Raw genomic sequence first — 19,710 nt, 5'->3', positions numbered from 1 at the left:
ACGGATGATCTCCGTATGTGTGTTTCCCACCGTAAAGCATGGAGGTGTTTTGCTGGTGACACAGTGTGATTTATTTAGAATTCAAGGCACACTTAACCAGCATGGCTACAGCGATACGCCATCCCATCTGGTTTGGGCTTAGTGGGACTATCATTTGTTTTTCAACAGGACAATGACCCAACACACCTCCATGCTGTGTATTGGCTATCTTACCAAGGAGAGTGATAGAGTGCTGCATCAGATGACCTGGCCTCCACAAATCCCTAACCTCAACCCAATTGAGATGATTTGGGATGAGTCGGACCGCAGAGTGAAGGAAAAGCAGCCAACAAGTACTCAGCATATGTGGGAACTCCTTCAAGACTGTTGGAAAAGCATTCCAGGTGAAGCTGGTTGAGAGAATGCCAAGAGTATGCAAAGCTGTCATCAAGGCAAAGTGGCTATTTGAAGAATCTCAAATATAAAATATATTTTGATTTGTTTAACACTTTTGTTTACTACATGATTCCTTATGTGTTATTTCATAGTTTTGATGTCTTCACTATTATTCTACGATGTAAAAATAAAGAAAAACCCTTGAATGAGTAGGTGTGTCCAAACTTTTGACTAATAGTGTACATGGGGGCATAGTATCATTTTTATATAAAAAAAGAAATCTCTTATGCGATTTCCCTCTTCAGTCATCAGTAAATATCTCTGTCCAAGCCAGCACGTTGTAGGGATCCCTTGGCAGCACAAGTTCCTTCAGAGTAGACGTTTAGCAAGCTCCTGTTGAGCAGAGAAAAAGAAAGAGGTTCAACTGAAGGCTACATTTGTTGGACATCCCAAAAATTTACATTTGCTTTAGTTGTAGAAAGCTAATTTATGCTGGTAATAAATATTTGTTAAGTAGGAGATGAGTTAACTCCGTAAATGTTTGTAAAGGCGGCATTCAGCATGTAACATTTACAGTAATGCAGACTGAACACTGATCCTTGCTCTTTGATGGTGTAGGCTGGATTACTGTAAAGCACTTCGTAACAATTGTTGACGAAAGAAGGGCTTTATAAATAAAATATAACCCGTACCAGACTGCAGCACGGGCTCAAACTGTCCAGCCATGCAGATCTCTTCCTGCTTGGCGCGAATGCTCCTCTGGATGGCTGGTGGCAGGCCACGAGGGTTACGGGAGAAGATCAGGGAGTAGCCATCCTCACAGCTTCCATCGTCCTTCAGGGTACGGCAGGCATAGGTGATGGCATAGTTGTCATAGTCGGTGTCGATCACCCAGTAGTTGTCACCTGAGAGAAGAGGAGAGTATTGTGAGTATCGAGCGCGTCTTACTGGTTGCTATTGCTGCGTCTCTGCCTCTAAGTGTATTTGTGTATAAGGGTATATTCAGAAGACGTACCTCCGCTGGACAGATAACTGGCCAGGCCCTGGTAGTTCATGAACATCTTTCCAGGGTTGGCAGAGTCCGGCACAGTGTACTGGGCAGCCATGTCAGCGCACACAACCCAGAATCTGTAAATAGGGGAAAGTATTTCAAATCAACATCATAGATACAGTATTCATGTGAAATGGCTTTAACTTACAAACATGTAGTAGACATAAGGTTTTCAGTTTGACCCTTATACACCGATTCGGAAAGCCATGTCCAATTTTTAAGACTATTGCCGTTTCATCTGAAATAATCTCCAGGCAGCTCTTACCCGAAAAGTGTGACACGTCCCTTGGAGGAGGCGACCATAGAGCCGTCGTCACCGATGGTGTACTCAGCTGAGATGTTGTCCTGGAGGAACAGTCCCTCAGGGTCCTTCTTCTGCAGAGCGTACCACTTCCCTGCATACTGGAGCACACACAAAAAAACTGGTTGATTAAAAGGCCTTGCAGGTAGCCTAGGCAATGATTATTTCCTCCATACTGGAGCAATAGTGTTACAACTATTTTTCTAGCTGCGTACTGTAGCACTAGAACATAAAAAAACAGATAGATGTAGGGCCTTGCAGGACAGGTAGGTCTACTATAGAATATCTACTGTACAACATGTGGGCTGTTTGTTTTACTCACTCTCTTGGGGTCAAAGTCCTCCTTGACATTGAAACTGTCCACCACACAGGAGGCGGCCCAACTCTGCTCCAGACCCGCCAGGAGCACCACCACAAGGGGCAGCATATGGAAGTCCATTTCTAGAGAAGAGTGAAGTTCCTTTAGTATAACTTCATACATACAGTGGGGAAAAAATGTATTTAGTCAGCCACCAATTGTGCAAGTTCTCCCACTTAAAAAGATGAGAGAGGCATGTAATTTTCATCATAGGTACACGTCAACTATGACAGACAAATTGAGATTTTTTTTCTCCAGAAAATCACATTGTAGGATTTTTTATGATTTTATTTGCAAATTATGGTGGAAATTAAGTACCTGTAACTTCTTCTTTAAGAGGCTCCTCTGTCCTCCACTCGTTACCTGTATTAATGGCACCTGTTTGAACTTGTTATCAGTATAAAAGACACCTGTCCACAACCTCAAACAGTCACACTCCAAACTCCACTATGGCCAAGACCAAAGAGCTGTCAAAGGACACCAGAAACAAAATTGTAGACCTGCACCAGGCTGGGAAGACTGAATCTGCAATAGGTAAGCAGCTTGGTTTGAAGAAATCAACTGTGGGAGCAATTATTAGGAAATGGAAGACATACAAGACCACTGATAATCTCCCTCGATCTGGGGCTCCACGCAAGATCTCACCCCGTGGGGTCAAAATGATCACAAGAACGGTGAGCTAGTGAATGACCTGCAGAGAGCTGGGACCAAAGTAACAAAGCCTACCATCAGTAACACACTATGCCGCCAGGGACTCAAATCCTGCAGTGCCAGACGTGTCCCCCTGCTTAAGCCAGTACATGTCCAGGCCCGTCTGAAGTTTGCTAGAGTGCATTTGGATGATCCAGAAGAGGATTGGGAGAATGTCATATGGTCAGATGAAACCAAAATATAACTTTTTGGTAAAAACTCAACTCGTCATGTTTGGAGGAAAAGAATGCTGAGTTGCATCCAAAGAACACCATACCTACTGTGAAGCATGGGGGTGGAAACATCATGCTTTGGGGCTGTTTTTTCTGCAAAGGGACCAGGACGACTGATCCGTGTAAAGGAAAGAATGAATGGGGCCATGTATCGTGAGATTTTGAGTGAAAACCTCCTTCCATCAGCAAGGGCATTGAAGATGAAACGTGGCTGGGTCTTTCAGCATGACAATGATCCCAAACACACCGCCCGGGCAACGAAGGAGTGGCTTCGTAAGAAGCATTTCAAGGTCCTGGAGTGGCCTAGCCAGTCTCCAGATCTCAACCCCATAGAAAATCTTTGGAGGGGAGTTGAAAGTCTGTGTTGCCCAGCGACAGCCCCAAAACATCACTGCTCTAGAGGAGATCTGCATGGAGGAATGGGCCAAAATACCAGCAACAGTGTGTGAAAACCTTGTGAAGACTTACAGAAAACGTTTGACCTGTGTCATTGCCAACAAAGGGTATATAACAAAGTATTGAGAAACTTTTGTTATTGACCAAATACTTATTTTCCACCATAATTTGCAAATAAATTCATTAAAAATCCTACAATGTGATTTTCTGGATTTTTTTCTCTCATTTTGGCTGTCATAGTTGACGTGTACCTATGATGAAAATTACAGGCCTCTCATCTTTTTAAGTGGGAGAACTTGCACAATTGGTGGCTGACTAAATACTTTCCCCCCCCCACTGTATGTAATAACAAAAACAAATCAATATTTTGATAGAGCACAATAGCTGTTCCTCTCAATTGGTAACCACATTTACATATCATTACTTGGTAAACTGAGAAGCTGACTATGATGGAAAGTTTCTCTACAAATTGGTCCCAGACAAATCTATTTACAAACCACTCTTTATAAAAGCCCATAACTAAACAATATTAGCAGCAACATTTTAACAACATTCCCATGAAAAGAAGCAAAAACATACCTGTTCAGGAACAAAGCAAGAGGTTAAGCTTCAATGAAGTTGTAGGTATGTGTTTCTCTTCTGCCTAGGATCCTTATATACCCAAGGCACAGACGAGCTCACTGATTATTTTCACATCTTGGTCCTAAATGGAAGGTTAAATCTTAATCTATTACTAATCCAGTTAACAAAATCCTGTCAGTAAGCTGTTGAACTCTCCCATACAAACAATGAAATGGCTTTATGTAATTGTAGCAGGGGTGTATATTAGTCTAAACACAGAGAAAGCACGTCTAGGGAATTAGTTCACCTTAACCTCACCTCAGCCAAGCCAAAGTACTGTTTACACATGGGCATGGCAAATTGAAGTTATTAGATAGTTCCTTAGTTACATGTAAAGTAAATTAAATGGAAATAAATTACATGTATTTCTTATCAGTTGGTATCACTTTCTTTGAACTCACATAAAATATATTCATTGAATAAGGATAAATAGAGGGATTGAATGTCAAGTTCAGGCAGCCGAAGTAAGAGTAAACAACAAATTATTCAATTGTAAGAATACACGCTTTATGAAATTAACAGTCCACGTGGGACTTTATGTTCCTGCCCCTGGGTTAAGTAACATGGTCTGTTGCACCAGTTTGATTCTGTAATCCCAGACAAAACGTTCTTGGGCAGGAGACTGCTGAAGCGCATTACAAGAGGGTTGACGCCAGGTGAAATGGGTGCATAAGTGTCACAACCCTGTCATTTCTGAAAATTATTTCAGTGAGGAAGGCCATACATTGGAACACATCTCTTACTAATTTATAAGGTGCGCTATAGTTAATATATGTAGTTGACAAATAAAGCTTTTGTCTTTTTCTATTATTAACCACTTCTGTCATTGTTGCTGCTTACATTTAGCCTGGGGATGAGCTTGAATTACTGTGGCTTGGCACCTTTGGCTTTTGGCTAGTGCCAGGTCAAGGGTCTGCTTCACCTGAAAGAAGGTGTTGGATCCACTCCAGTCATAACAGCAGACCACAGTCCTCCTATTCACGTGCATGGCCATGACACCGAACAGTAGGATCTTATTTCATGTAATAATTTAATAATTTTTGTAGTTTCAGTTTTATAGTGTCTAGAAGATTAGGAAGTACACTAATGTGAAAGAACAATAAATATTAGTTGATGGTTGATGAATGATGCTTCATATAGCGTAGACTACAGTAAAAAAATAATAATTCCATAATAGCATATCCATGACTTAAAAACAAAGCAAGTGTGACGAAAAAAGTTAGTTAAGCAAGTGCAAGGAAAATGGAGAAAGGATGAAGATTCAAAGACATAATAAATATTTACCATTTATTTATCATGTAGCATGTATGACATTGTTATGAGGGTGTGTAACAAGGGTACAAACATTTAACTTTACTTACAATACTACATTTGTGATATTACAGTTCTGAATTCAAATAGCAAGCCATTATTTTACATGCCATTTGAATAACTACAAAATACTATATTTGGTCTCCAGACCAAGTGAGGGTTCATCGGTTAGAGTGCACATGTCAATAAAATAACTGTGCTGGAGAGTTTTGTACCAAGTATATCCAGGAAAATAAGAGTGGAAAAATAAAGGAGCAGAGTGAAGAGCTTCACAGTAACTTCTCCCAGTGCCAGCTCATTTCAAAATGGACTCTTCACTGGCTGTAGTGAGAGACCAGAAAAAAAGTAGATGTCAAGTTTCTATACAGAAACAATTAAGAGTTTGAATAACATGACGCAGCAGTTTTTACTGCCATCGGTTATTATTCAGGCTATTCCTATAGAATATGCAAAAAATCTATTGTGCACATGCACATATTTTTTTACTCAAAGGACAAACATGAGGTAGCACATTTCCAGTAATTTCTTAAAAACAAACATGGACGTTTACCTTCAGCTAGAGCTTTGGCAATTTTTTCTTGTTCTTCCCGAACCTTCTTCTCCTCCTCCTCAATCCTTCTCTCCTCCGCAGCAATGGGCTTTAGTTCATCTGAAATTAATTTAGAGGGGGAGAGGGTGTTAAATTCATAACTTAAATGGAATTACTTCTAAAAATGATTTCACATAATCATGTCCTCTATTTATGTGAAGAACTATGAAGTATCCTATTAATGTAAAGTCAGTTGTATTGCTGTTTTTCAACAAGTTCGAGGTCAGTGCCTGCATGGCTTCAATGTTATGGTTGTTAGCTTAGCTAACGTTACTGTATGTGGCTACAGTATAGGACATTCAGTACTCTAACGTCAGTACACCACCACCTGAGGCGCCCATATAGCATGCTGCCTGTCTGCACAGCTAGTCAATGCAAAACCTTTATTCAAGGTTCACAACTCACCATATCTCCTCTTGCCAAAGACGATACCAGCTATCAACGCTGAGTACCTTGCTGTCTGTAATGAGAAACAAATGACACATCAGACAGTGTCACTCAGGCAATGATTTCATGCTAACATTAGCCAAATGCTAGCTAATTCATGGGGTGTGTGCGTCACAACGCTAAAGCTAACTTAACAACAACAATCTATCTGCATGCAATGTCAAAGCTGTTAGCTGATGCATAACATGCGTAAATGATTGCAGGTTTGTAAGTAATAACTATTTGTTGAAAATGTAGCTAGCTATTAATTATTCCACTAGGTTGTTAGCTAGCCAGGGGTCTTTAACTTTGGCAGTGGTCTTGGACAATGCAGCATTGTTATGCAACTTGCTAGCTGCAAATTAGGAAACAATTCACGATTTATTTTTAAACAAAACTACTCTCAACAGCATGTTACACAAATGTGTTGCCACAAACCTTAATAAGCGGTGACACTGCCACTGGTGGGACCATTTTGCTGCTGGTTTGGGTTGGTTAGCCTGCTCTGAAATCTTGCACACCAGAGGTCACTTTACTGGTGAAAAGGATTGTGGGAAAAAACCGGCGTCTAATTTTGGTTAGTGCTATCGAGGATCAGTGGGACGTCCCTCCCCCTAACCATAACCCTTACCTTACCTAACCTTAATCCTTAATTTAACCATTTTAAATGTCAATTTCAATAGGGTAGGGACGGTATAATTTTAGTCTTCCCCAAGGAACGCAGGTCGTAGTTATCACAGCCACAAAGTCATAGACCCCGCCTATTTTAACAATTCCTCTTTTTAAAATATTTTTTTTTATACCTAACCCTAACCTTAACCACACTGCTAACTTTATACCTAACCCTAACCTTAAATGAATCTTTGTTGTCATGAATTTTTACGATATAGGCCATTTTGACTTTGTGGCTGTGATAACTAGTAAAAAAAAACTTCACGTTCATATGTTTTATAAAATGACAAAAAAAAACTAATTTTTATCAGACTTTATAATCCTCAACTTCATAACCGAGTATTTAGCTAGATGTTCTAGATTATCAAGAGTGACGTCATAAACTCGCCCTACTACTTTCTGCACTATCAACACTAACCACAAGATGCCAGCAGCTGCAAGCTTTTGTGGGTCTTTGCTTCAGACAGACAGCAGTCTAATTGGGCAGGATCAGACAGATTAGTAGCGTATGGGATCTACTCCTGCTGTAGTAGCTGTTATGTATGGTACGACGTGCTGTACGTCGTACTGTACGTTGTTATGGTTTACGACAGTGTGCTGCGTTACGGATGAATGGGTTGTCAGAATGCGTGGCACATGTCATTAAACGACAGAGTGATGTTCAATGTGAAACTGTGCAGATGTCCGTTCTTTTACAACTAGGCTAGATATAACATTGGCGACGAAGATGGCTGAATTCAGTTTACCACCGCCAGCACCATTCCTCGCCGTGCCTGGCGAACCTCCAGTCCCGTGGAATAACTGGCTTGATAGTTTTAACACTTATTTAGAAGCTATGGACTTTTCTACAATCTCCGACAAGCGGAGGACAGCACTGCTCCGTCACTGCCTTGGTACAGAGGGACAGAGGATTTTCAGAGCGCTTGGATCGGCTCCTACATTCACTGCTGCAGTCAGCCTCTTACGGAACCACTTCGCCGGAAAGAGCGAGTGCTCCTCCGACGCTACCGGCTACGGAAGAGACACCAAGGGCCGGGTGAGTCCATTCAAAGCTACGTGGCTAATCTGAGGGATTTGGCTAGCTCTTGTAACTCACGGGACACTTCAGGACGAGATCATCAGGGATCAGTTGATAGAGGGGACGTTATGTGAAAAGACAAGGGAGAAACTGCTTTTGGAATCGGATAATTTACAACTAGTTGGAGCTATTAAAATAGCACTCCAGGTTGAAGCGGCGTTGGAATGCTCTTCTATGCTAACAGACAGCTCTGCAGCATACACTCGGCCCCCAGCCATTCTCACACAGCAGCTTCAGCCCGAGCAGGCGCACTACAACGATCACGCCGCTGCGCACGCCCTCCCGCGTCGATAGCTGCATGGACACAGACACCGACATGCCCGTGCAGCAGGCACACAGACAAACAAACAGAACTAGCTGTGGCAACTGTGGGGCTAGCTCTCACAATTCAAGGGCTTCAAACTGCCCAGCCCGTGGGAAAATATGCAAGAACTGTTCAAAATACAATCACTTTGCGAAAGTGTGTCGTTCTGCCCCTGCTACTAGCTCCACCCAGAACAGGCCCTTCGTTTCATCTCACTCTCAACATGAACACACGGAAATCCGAACCGTCTCCACCAACCATGTGTCATTCAGGACATGCACTGTGCAGCTGGGTGAGGTGGGTTTGCCTTTGCTGCTGGATACTGGCGCTGCGGTGTCGTTGCTCAACCTTGCCACTTACTACAAGTTTTTCAGTCACCTACCACTCCAACAGCCCTCCACTGCCCTGTGTGGGTACGGTAGATCTAAGATAGACATTGTAGGCACCCTCCAGGTCCCAGTACACTACGGCACCAAACATCTGCCATCATTCACATTTCATGTTGCAAAGCGGGGTGGCAACCTCCTGGGCCTCGACCTCTTCACAGGCTTGGGATTCACACTGAGAGATGACAGTGGGTCAGCTATCTACCAGGTTACCTGCACATGGCAACAGAACTGGCCGACTCTGTTTGATGGACTGGGCTGCCTCACAGCCTTTACTCACAGGCCCCTAGTGAATCCGGAAGTGACCCCAGTCATGCAGCCCCTGCGGCGCATTCCCTTTGCACTGCGTGATGATGTCACAAAAGATCTCCAGTCACAGTTGGATGCAGGCATCATTGAGCCAGTCAACGCTGCCCCCTGGATTTCAAACTTGGTCATTGCAACCAAAAAGTCCGGTGGAATCCGGACCTGTGTGGATCTCCGTGCTGTGAACAAGGCCGTTGTCCCGGATAAGTACCCCTTGCCTACAGCTGAGGAGCTGACCGCACAATTCCATGGCTCCACGATCTTCACGAAGCTTGACCTTCGTCAGGGTTATCTTCAGGTACCCCTCCATGCAGCTAGCAGAGACCTCACGGCCTTTGTCACACACGCTGGCGTGTTCAGATATACACGCATGCCTTTTGGACTTAGCTCCGCCCCCAGCTGCTTCCAGAAGGTGATGAGCACCATCCTCGCTGGAATACCTGGGGTGGCGGTCTATCTGGATGACATCGTGGTCCACGGCCCTGACCTCCACATCCATGATTATCGACTCCACAGAGTATTCAGTGCTCTACTGCGGAACAACCTGACCCTGAACGGTGGAAAGTGCACCTTTGCAGCTCCAGCCGTCGAGTTTGTGGGCTTCCGCCTGTCGGCCAAAGGCATTGCCCCACTCATGTCGAACATTGAAGCCGTCCACCGGATCCCGGAACCGACCTCAGCCTCTCAGGTGGCCTCATTCTTGGGCATGACAGCTTACTACCTCCGGTTTCTGCCCCACTACTCTCAGACCACAGCGCCCCTTCGCCAGCTCCTCAAGAAGGATGAGCCATGGGCCTGGACGGCAGCCTGCTCAGACGCGGTCCGCTCACTGAAGAGCCAGCTCACCACAGCCCCAGTCTTGGCTCACTTTGACCCCGTCTGCCACACCATTGTCACATGTGACGCCTCAGCTGGAGCACTAGGAGCTGTCCTCTCACAGCTGCAGAATGGCATTGAGAGGCCCGTCGCCTTCGCCTCAAGGGGCCCTGAGCCCCACAGAACAACGGTACTCTGTGGGCGAACGAGAAGCACTGGCCTGTGTCTGGGCGTGCGAAAGGTGGCACCTCTACCTATATGGCCGTCTGTTCACACTCCGAACCGACCACCAGTCCCTCACAACGCTACTGTCAGCATCAGGAACTGGCCACAAGCCACTTCGGCTGCACAGATGGGCCGACCGCCTCAGACAGTATGACTATCAGCTGAAGTTCACTCCGGGAGGGATAACGTGGTGGCAGACCTCCTCTCACGCTCCTTTGACGCTCCTACTCCAACCGTCTTGCCAGACGACAACGAAACAGAGCTTGTACAAATGCTCTACGCTCCTCTTCAGTCAGTCGTCTCACTGGAGGAGCTGAAGCAAGCATCGGAACAGGATCCCACACTGTCTACCCTGCGCACCTACATACGCACTGGATGGCCAGCACATGTGCCGGAAGAGCTGGCGACTTTCGCCAGAGTGAAGCACCGAACTTTCTTGCTGGGAAGAAGTCTGTGTCTCTCGAGGGTTTTGCACTGTGGTCCCGAGTGGCCTGCGTGCGCGTGTTCTATCCATGGCGCACGAGGGTCACTTGGGCATAGTCAAGGTCAAACAGCGATGTCGAGACCTTGTGTGGTGGCCAGGCATCGACCACGACATTGAAGCCCTGGTCAGGGATTGTGCTGCATGCCTCCTCAGTGGGAAAACAGGACAGTCCGCCCCACCCCCCTGCAGCCTCTCGCATGGCCGTCCCACCCCTGGGAGCACATCCAACTGGACATCTGTGGCGAGATCCATGGACACGCAGTCCCTCACCATCAGCGCTTCCTGGTGGTGGTGTATGACCTCCACTCTAAGTGGCCAGAAGTGGTTCCTGTCGGAACTGTCACAGCACAGGCCATCGTGGACATCCTAGACAGCCTGTTCACAAGGTGGGGCCTACCCCTCACCCTTACCACGGACAATGGGCCCCAGCTAACCTCTGCCGAGTTCTCCTCATATCTCAGCAACAAGGGAATCAAACACATCCGCACGGCCTACTACAACCCACAAGCTAACGGAGGGGTGGAACGCTTCAACCAAACGCTGAAGAACGGCATCAGAGCGCACCTGGTCCAGGGGTGCACGTTCCAAACTGCTTTGAATCAAACGCTAATGCACTACAGAGCAAGCAAACACACAACAACACAGGTCTCCCCGGCATCCCTCATGCTAGGTCGTGAGATGGAACTGCCACTGGACAGACTCAGAACACAGAGAGTAGCAGAACCGGCGACTAGGCGCACCCAAGAACAGCAGGCAGTGACCAGGCACCAAAGAGCAATGAAACAGCGTTTTGACAAGGCACACAGGGTGAAGAAGTCGATCATTCAAGTGTCAGACTGGGTCCGAGCCCGACGGCCTCAGCGGTGCAACAAAATGGCCTCATTCTGGTCGGACCCCTTGCAGGTCAGTCGACAACTGGGGCCCGCCACATTCATGATGAGCAATGGATCACGCTGGCACGCCAGCCGCCTCAGAAAAGTCCCTGCCCCTCAAGGAACACGAAGGCACACAAAACAGACATGCAGGCCAGAGACGCCACCGGATGGACCTCCTCCACCACTACCACCTGAGCCCCAGCCTCTGTGGGTTCCCCAAGGGCCAGAGCCACAAGCGGTGACGGTGGAAGAAAGGCCTATGCGGGCACGAACTCGCCCTGCTTATCTGGGGGACTACTTAACCTCTTTTCATTCTTAGGCTCCGTTAGGTGTCTTAGTCAACCTCCAGGTTAATGGACTGAACTGGCTAGTTTGGAGAGTCCATCCGTTTAAGGGTTAATGTTTATTTCTTACAGGTATCACTCTAGGTTCTTGCCCTATGGACATTTTATATGGTACCAGTCCCTGGTTTTGGAAAGGGGGGGAAATGTTATGTATGGTACGACGTGCTGTACGTCGTACTGTACGTTGTTATGGTTTACGACAGTGTGCTGCGTTACGGATGAATGGGTTGTCAGAATGCGTGGCACATGTCATTAAACGACAGAGTGATGTTCAATGTGAAACTGTGCAGATGTCCGTTCTTTTACAACTAGGCTAGATATAACAGTAGCTAAACTATATTGTTTTGTTTTTCCATCTGTGACTTGGCCTCAATCTTGCTCCGCATGACACATGAATGACAACAATTATGCCCCCAGCCTCTGGAATAGCCTGCCAGAGAAGCTGAGGGGGGCTGAAAATGTTGACATAAGAGATCTTAAAGCACATCTTTTTAGCTTAGCTTTTCCCCAGGGTGCTTTTTAGTTCAGTTTGTGTCATTCTTTTGTTTTTTATCTTGTTTGTTGTGTAGTAAATATTTCAGCTTTTATTTTCATTGTTTTTTATTTGTTTTCCTGTAAAGCACATTGCGTTGCATTTCATGTCTAAAATGTGCTGTATAAATAAATCTTGATTTGATTTGATTTGATTAACAGGTTAAAGAGTTCAAGGCATGGCAGGGCCTATTTCATAGGCTACCCTAAAATGTACACAAAATTGCTTTATTAGTGAGTGATCATGTTTATCTTTGCAACAGTAATTTAATGGCACATACAAAAATCATGTAGCATTATTTCTCTTTATTGAACATACGTACATGATAGGATTGCAAAATCAAATCTCATAAAAGCTCCATGTTATTCCAGTGTTAAAATATATATATATATAATAAAAAAGCAGCATGTGACATAAAGGACATTAAGCAAAATAGAAAGTGTTTCAATCATTAAATGCAACCCCCCAAAAAAAAAAAAAAAAAAAAAAAAAGGAGCAATAAAATGAACTTGACCTGACAGGGCAAGTTGCTCGATACCTGTGGAGCTCTTTATGACAATGCTCTGTCTAAATGGTATTGTTACCCTTTGGGGGAGAAGCACTCTCATTGGGTAATATGGGTGAAGCGCAGGGGTAGAAATGGAGAAAGAAAATCACTCCTGGAACCCTCCAATGTAAAATCTATGAATTCAATGTAAAACTGCACATTTTTACATTGCAAAATGGTTTCACTCCCGGAAACCCCTTCCCCCGGGCTCCTTCCCCCAGGCTCCTTCCCATTTCCACCCCTGGAGAAGCATATCTGACGGGTAAGACAAGAGGGTGCATGGGTTTTCAGCGGTATCAAAGTTAACATTACATTAATTCAATACTATATATGTTGCCAATGTAAGGAATATCAGGCAGATATTGTGTCTTACGAAGTCCTAAACAGTTAGCTGTAGCATCATGTAGTGTGTCCAACTCCACAACAAAGTGAGATCTTCATTGCTGTCCTTTTGGCAAACCTAACTTTCCCCCGGTTCTTCATGTTTGCGGTGTACTCGTGGGATTTGAGTTTGGCATAGTAGTCTGAGAACTTGTTGAAGAGGATGGAGATGGGCAAGCCGTTCAGTATGATTCCAAAGGAAATACAGAAGAAAGCAAAGAGACGCCCCAGGATAGTCTCTGGATACATGTCTCCATAGCCCACGGTGGAAATGCTCACCTGGATGGCAGAAATTACAAGAGTTATGGAACTTGAACCCCTTTCACAGTGAAATGTAAAAGTGTTATCTGTCCCACTTCAGTCACAACTTAAGAAATTCCTATCATACCATTTCAGACAGAGATATACGGGGCCTAAAGGTGTCCTGACTTTATGTCCAGAGTGTTGATCATAATTAAGCACATAAGGCATGCTTCATGTGAACAACCACAGACATGGACAGATAAACATATTCTAATGGAGGTGCGCTGACCTGAAGTCCACCCTGTAATAGTATTATAGTATTAAGACACCATCCAGGAACCATACAGTGGGGGAAAAAAGTATTTAGTCAGCCACCAATTGTGCAAGTTCTCCCACTTAAAAATATGAGAGAGGCCTGTAATTTTCCTCATAGGTACACGTCAACTATGACAGACAAATTGAGGAAATAAAATCCAGAAAATCACATTGTAGGATTTTTAATGAATTTATTTTCAAATTATGGTGGAAAATAAGTATTAGGTCACCTACAAACAAGCAAGATTTCTGTCTCTCACAGACCTGTAACTTCTTCTTTAAGAGGCTCCTCTGTCCTCCACTCGTTACCTGTATTAATGGCACCTGTTTGAACTTGTTATCAGTATAAAAGACACCTGTCCACAACCTCAAACAGTCACACTCCAAACTCCACTATGGCCAAGACCAAAGAGCTGTCAAAGGACACCAGAAACAAAATTGTAGACCTGCACCAGGCTGGGAAGACTGAATCTGCAATAGGTAAGCAGCTTGGTTTGAAGAAATCAACTGTGGGAGCAATTATTAGGAAATGGAAGACATACAAGACCACTGATAATCTCCCTCGATCTGGGGGCTCCACGCAAGATCTCACCCCGTGGGGTCAAAATGATCACAAGAACGGTGAGCAAAAATCCCAGAACCACACGGGGGGACCTAGTGAATGACCTGCAGAGAGCTGGGACCAAAGTAACAAAGCCTACCATCAGTAACACACTACGCCGCCAGGGTCTCAAATCCTGCAGTGCCAGATGTGTACCCCTGCTTAAGCCAGTACATGTCCAGGCCCGTCTGAAGTTTGCTAGAGTGCATTTGGATGATCCAGAAGAGGATTGGAAGAATGTCATATGGTCAGATGAAACCAAAATAGAACTTTTTGGTAAAAACTAAACTCTTCGTGTTTGGAGGACAAAGAATGCTGAGTTGCATCCAAAGAACACCATACCTACTGTGAAGCATGGGGGTGGAAACATCATGCTTTGGGGCTGTTTTTCTGCAAAGGGACCAGGACGACTGATCCGTGTAAAGGAAAGAATGAATGGGGCCATGTATCGTGAGATTTTGAGTGAAAACCTCCTTCCATCAGCAAGGGCATTGAAGATGAAACGTGGCTGGGTCTTTCAGCATGACAATGATCCCAAACACACCGCCCGGGCAACGAAGGAGTGGCTTCGTAAGAAGCATTTCAAGGTCCTGGAGTGGCCTAGCCAGTCTCCAGATCTCAACCCCATAGAAAATCTTTGGAGGGAGTTGAAAGTCTGTGTTGCCCAGCGACAGCCCCAAAACATCACTGCTCTAGAGGAGATCTGCATGGAGGAATGGGCCAAAATACCAGCAACAGTGTGTGAAAACCTTGTGAAGACTTACAGAAAACGTTTGACCTGTGTCATTGCCAACAAAGGGTATATAACAAAGTATTGAGAAACTTTTGTTATTGACCAAATACTTATTTTCCACCATAATTTGCAAATAAATTCATTAAAAATCCTACAATGTGATTTTCTGGATTTTTTTTCTCATTTTGTCTGTCATAGTTGACGTGTACCTATGATGAAAATTACAGGCCTCTCATCTTTTTAAGTGGGAGAACTTGCACAATTGGTGGCTGACTAAATACTTTTTTCCCCCACTGTATAAACCACCCATTTAAGTAATATCAGGCCATGCAGTTAATGTGAAAAGGTTACCGTTACTTAGATCAGTGTTTAAGCTTATCATTCAGTTAGTGGACACCACTGACCGCCATTAGTACACACTGCAGTAGGTAGTATTATGAGGTGACTACTGAGCAAGCCATAGACCGGACACACTACAGACCTGAAGCCAGACCTGAGCCTCACTGCATCATCGCTGGAAGATCACCAGAAACATAGCTGAATATAAAGCTACAGAGAATGAAAATTAGACAGCCTTTTTTAAAACTCCTAATGGCCTATTATAAACTAATATACTTACCGCAGCCCACCACCATGCATGGGGGATGCTTGTGAAGTTGGTTTGGGGAACGTCGTGCTCCACAGTGTAGACCATTGCAGAGAAGGCGAAGATTCCCATGGCGATGAAGAGGAAGAGGCAGCCCACCTGCTGGTAGCACTGGCGGAGTGTGAAGCCAAATGCCCTCAGTCCGGTGGAGTGGCGCGCCAGCTTCAAGATACGAAATATACGCATCAGCCGCATGATCCGCAGCACCTGGCCCAGCTTCCCCACCTGTCCAACTGTCCTCATGTCGTGTTCGTGCTTCACGTAGTCATTGTTCTCAAAGCACTCCAAAGCCAGCTGCAGGTACTGAGGTAGAATAGCGATCAGGTCCACCGTGTTGAGCATGCTCCTGGCGAAGGTCTGGAGGTCAGGTGTGGACACCAGCCTGAGCAGATACTCCATGGTGAAAAAGGCAATGCACAGAGACTCCACAAATTCACAGTAAGTCTTTCCGCTCAGTTGGCCAGAGGGAGTCTTGTACTGCATATCCTCTACTGTGTTGAGTGTCATGGCCACCAGGGATACCAGGACGAACAGGCTGGAGACCAAGGCCATGAGCTTGGCAGGGACGGAGGAGAAAGGTTTCTCCATCAGGTTCCAGATCACTCTTCGGTTATAGCCCATGAACATGTCCTGAAACAGCTCCTCGTTCTCCTCGATCTCCACCTCGGCCTCCAGCTCTCTCTGGATGTTCAGCTGCTCGTTTATTTCGTCCTGCCGCTCCTCAAAGGAGATCCGGCAGCAGCGGTGGGTGTTTTTGATCCTCACACCCCAGTAGTTGATCTCCTCCAGAAAGTTTCTGGGACACAGCTCGTCTTTTATCCACAGCACCCCAGTTCTGTAGAAGGTGAAGATGTTGTTGAAAACCTCTGGGTCCCTGTCGAAGAAGTACTCATTTTTCTTGACTTGGTAATCGTCACATAGGTCCAGTTTCTTGTTGTGGTCTGTATAGGTGGCAAGCCGCCCTATCCTAGTTTTGGGGTACCTGGCCGCCAACCGGTAAGCTATCTGATAGGACTTCCCCCCAACATTGATGTTGAGATTGTAATTCTTGGTGGGTGAAGCCAGCCTTGAAAGAAGAGCCGAAGGCCTCTCATCTTCGTCATCCTCATACTCAGAGTAGATGTCATAAATGTCCCTGCTCAGTTCCTGCATGGAATTCCATTCTTTTATACAGCTGTCCTTGGTGAATGGAAGGGCGCTGTCTTCTGAGGGTCTTCTATGTTCGGCACTAGGCCCAGTGACTTTGTAGTTGGGGAAGAGGCTCTGTCTCCTGTTCCACATGTTGAGCATCCTCCCGGTGCTTCCCATGTCGTTGCCTTCCGTGGGCTACACAGCAGACGGCAGATTCAAATCTGGGAGCATTACTGTTCTACTTTAATACCCCCTTCTAATTAAGCGCATGCAGAGGATGTTAGCAGGATGCATTGCGTGCCACGGTCCCATCAATGTTGCTGACTGAGAGGATCCGTGTGCTTACAGAACATTTACAGACCATTATCCCCTCCCGAGCTCTCTGGCCCTGTGTGTAATGTAAGTGCCTTAATGTGTTTGGACCCCAGGAAGAGTAGCTGCTGCCTTGACAGCAGCTAATGGGAATCCCTAATAAATACAAATACAAATACGTCTGTCCTGTCACTGACGTGTCAGTGAACATACTTCATCAACTCACTTCCTTAGAGTCTGTAAACAAGTCTGTATACGGTATGTGTCATTAAACTGAGTATACGAAGACAAACCGATACATGAACTCTCCCCTTCATGAATTCATCAATAGGTTTGCTGTAGTGTTGTTTTGGGCAGAGTAAGTGCTGCCGTTACCTCAACTCCATCCTTGTCGACTGATACTGCTGAGTACATGCGTTCATGAACGCTGGCCAAGCACTGCTCCAATTGAGTGATCTAGTTGTAGGCTAATCCATTGTCTCTTAAGAATGTAAAGATTAGGTGATGGTTCGTTTCCTTAGGCTTAGGGGACAAATTAAGAATTTGAATTAATGATTCTCCAACCGAGGGGATTTTTGTATTCTCTTGAGATACAATGCATTCATTTTGGTTTTCACTTAATTCCAGAAAATAGTCTGAATGTTATTGTTAATTGTTTATTGCCAGATTGTAATGACATAGAGACCCCTGTGCTGCAGGAGAACAAAGAGGGTGTGGGGGTGTTTAAAGAGGGTAAAGTCTTTAAGACATTAACATGCTTCCTGTAAGAGTGGACAACAGGTGTCTGTGGTCTCTCTCAGCCTATTAGAATCGAGGCCACAAGCTCATTTTGACAAGATATTAAATTACAGAAATTATTATGTTAATTATGTTACAACTACACATGGAGAACAATTATATAAAATAACACTGACAAGAAGACTGAGAGTGACAGTGATCGTAGAGAAGATATTCATTCTATAAAAGAACTCAACAGCCATTTTATTGTCTGACATAACTTGGCTTGGAAAAGGAATCCTCTTATAGGATATCAGATTATTGACTTGCTGATTAAAAGGTCTACACACAGAACCAGACAAGCACTTGTACTGGGCCAGTTACTGTACAATATAATTTATTTCATTTTTTCTCCTCTGTTCCCAAACCAGTCTATTGGTTAAAGCAATTAAGGACTTAAGCTGAACTTGTTATAGCCTTGATGTTTAAATGGAGCTGCCAGGCTCAGGAGAACTATGTTAGTGTGTCACAAAAAACATGGTTGTATGAACTAGTGCACTGAGGGTCGGGGACGGGTCAATCTAAATTGAAATTTGATTAAAAGTGTTCTGACTTAAACTATAACTGACCTCATCCCTAGGAACAAGCATTTGTTTATTTTATTTTTACTACAACGTTTTTGTATTTAAGTGAAGAAGATGCAGAAATAGTGTTTGTTGCTGAATAGACAGACCTGGTCGTTACAGTAGTTAGACACAGATCAAGACTTATTAGGGTGTAGTACTCAGTCACAAGCAGTATCATACCATAGGTTTACGTGGATTTCAATAGGACCTACAAACGGACTGTAAAGAGTGTTTAATCTATGTACAGTAGATTCAAATTATGAATATTACACATCTTTACAGGTACTTGAATAAAAGGCTTTGAAAAGTCAATCAACATTTTATAAATGTTCATGAATACAATTCCCAATGAAGACATCTTACTTCTTTCAGTTGGGAGTTATAAAAAACAGTGCCTAGTAAGTGCTAGAAAATAGAGGGTATTTCTGAGCAGGCTATTCATGTTAATATGCTGCTCTGTCCACATTATCAGATGAGTATGCATTTTACACCACAAGTGGTTTTAAGCGGCTCAAGAGCTTAACAATTGCAACGCATCAGATTACAGACTGTTATCATCTCAGGACAAAAAGGGGCTAACCAGGTTGCAGGTTATAATCTATACAACGTGGCAGATACATTTAGCTACCTTCTGTTGCCTTTTGTATGGTAGATTGACTGTTAGTGGTCCAGCTTGGTCTATGGTCCCTATATGTTCCATGTAGGAATATTAAAAAGTACAACTTTAAAACGTTTATTTGGGGTCCAAGTTATGAAGCTATTTGAAATGATTTTTCTGTGTCTGTGTGTCACAAGTAAATGATCAATGTGTGTTGGCAAACATACTTCATGCCATGAGCTTTGGTATCTCTCAACAAAAGTGTCTCTGTAATACCGGAAAAAACAACACTCACTTGTTCACTCACTGCATTGCATTCATACCAGAAGTTAAATGCCATCTGCTCCAGGATCTCTGTCTCTTTCTGGGTCATGCATTCAATTGTACTCAAGACAAGCTTTACAGTACAAATTTAGATAAAGCTGCTTACTAAACCAGGAATGTATCATCATTCAATGATAAATGAGGACACAATGGGAGTCACAAA

General features: G+C 44.3%; 2 protein-coding genes across 2 annotated transcripts; both read right to left on the bottom strand.

Annotated features, from left to right (window-relative positions):
- Positions 1-542: 542 nt before the first annotated feature.
- Positions 543-7,089, bottom strand: LOC121530624 (purpurin). Its single transcript, XM_041835730.1, has 9 exons — positions 6,790-7,089; positions 6,331-6,385; positions 5,887-5,985; positions 3,984-5,657; positions 2,050-2,168; positions 1,692-1,828; positions 1,391-1,503; positions 1,068-1,280; positions 543-768 (listed from the first exon to the last, which is right to left on the bottom strand). Exons 5-9 carry the CDS (start codon positions 2,164-2,166, stop codon positions 758-760), a joined length of 591 nt encoding a protein of 196 aa, XP_041691664.1. The 5' UTR covers positions 2,167-2,168; positions 3,984-5,657; positions 5,887-5,985; positions 6,331-6,385; positions 6,790-7,089; the 3' UTR covers positions 543-757.
- A 5,569-nt stretch (positions 7,090-12,658) lies between these two features.
- On the bottom strand, positions 12,659-17,269 carry LOC121587258 (potassium voltage-gated channel subfamily V member 2-like). Its single transcript, XM_045227005.1, has 2 exons — positions 15,813-17,269; positions 12,659-13,580 (listed from the first exon to the last, which is right to left on the bottom strand). The coding sequence occupies exons 1-2, from the start codon at positions 17,145-17,147 to the stop codon at positions 13,320-13,322; spliced, it is 1,596 nt and encodes a 531-aa protein (XP_045082940.1). The 5' UTR covers positions 17,148-17,269; the 3' UTR covers positions 12,659-13,319.
- Between the last annotated feature and the right edge of the window lie 2,441 nt (positions 17,270-19,710).

The sequence above is a fragment of the Coregonus clupeaformis genome, chromosome 18 (assembly GCF_020615455.1).
Source record: "Coregonus clupeaformis isolate EN_2021a chromosome 18, ASM2061545v1, whole genome shotgun sequence".
In the NCBI taxonomy this organism is placed as follows: Eukaryota; Metazoa; Chordata; class Actinopteri; order Salmoniformes; family Salmonidae; genus Coregonus; species Coregonus clupeaformis.
The sequence above is the reverse complement of the archived record's forward strand: the minus strand, read 5'-3'. Positions and strand labels throughout refer to the sequence as shown.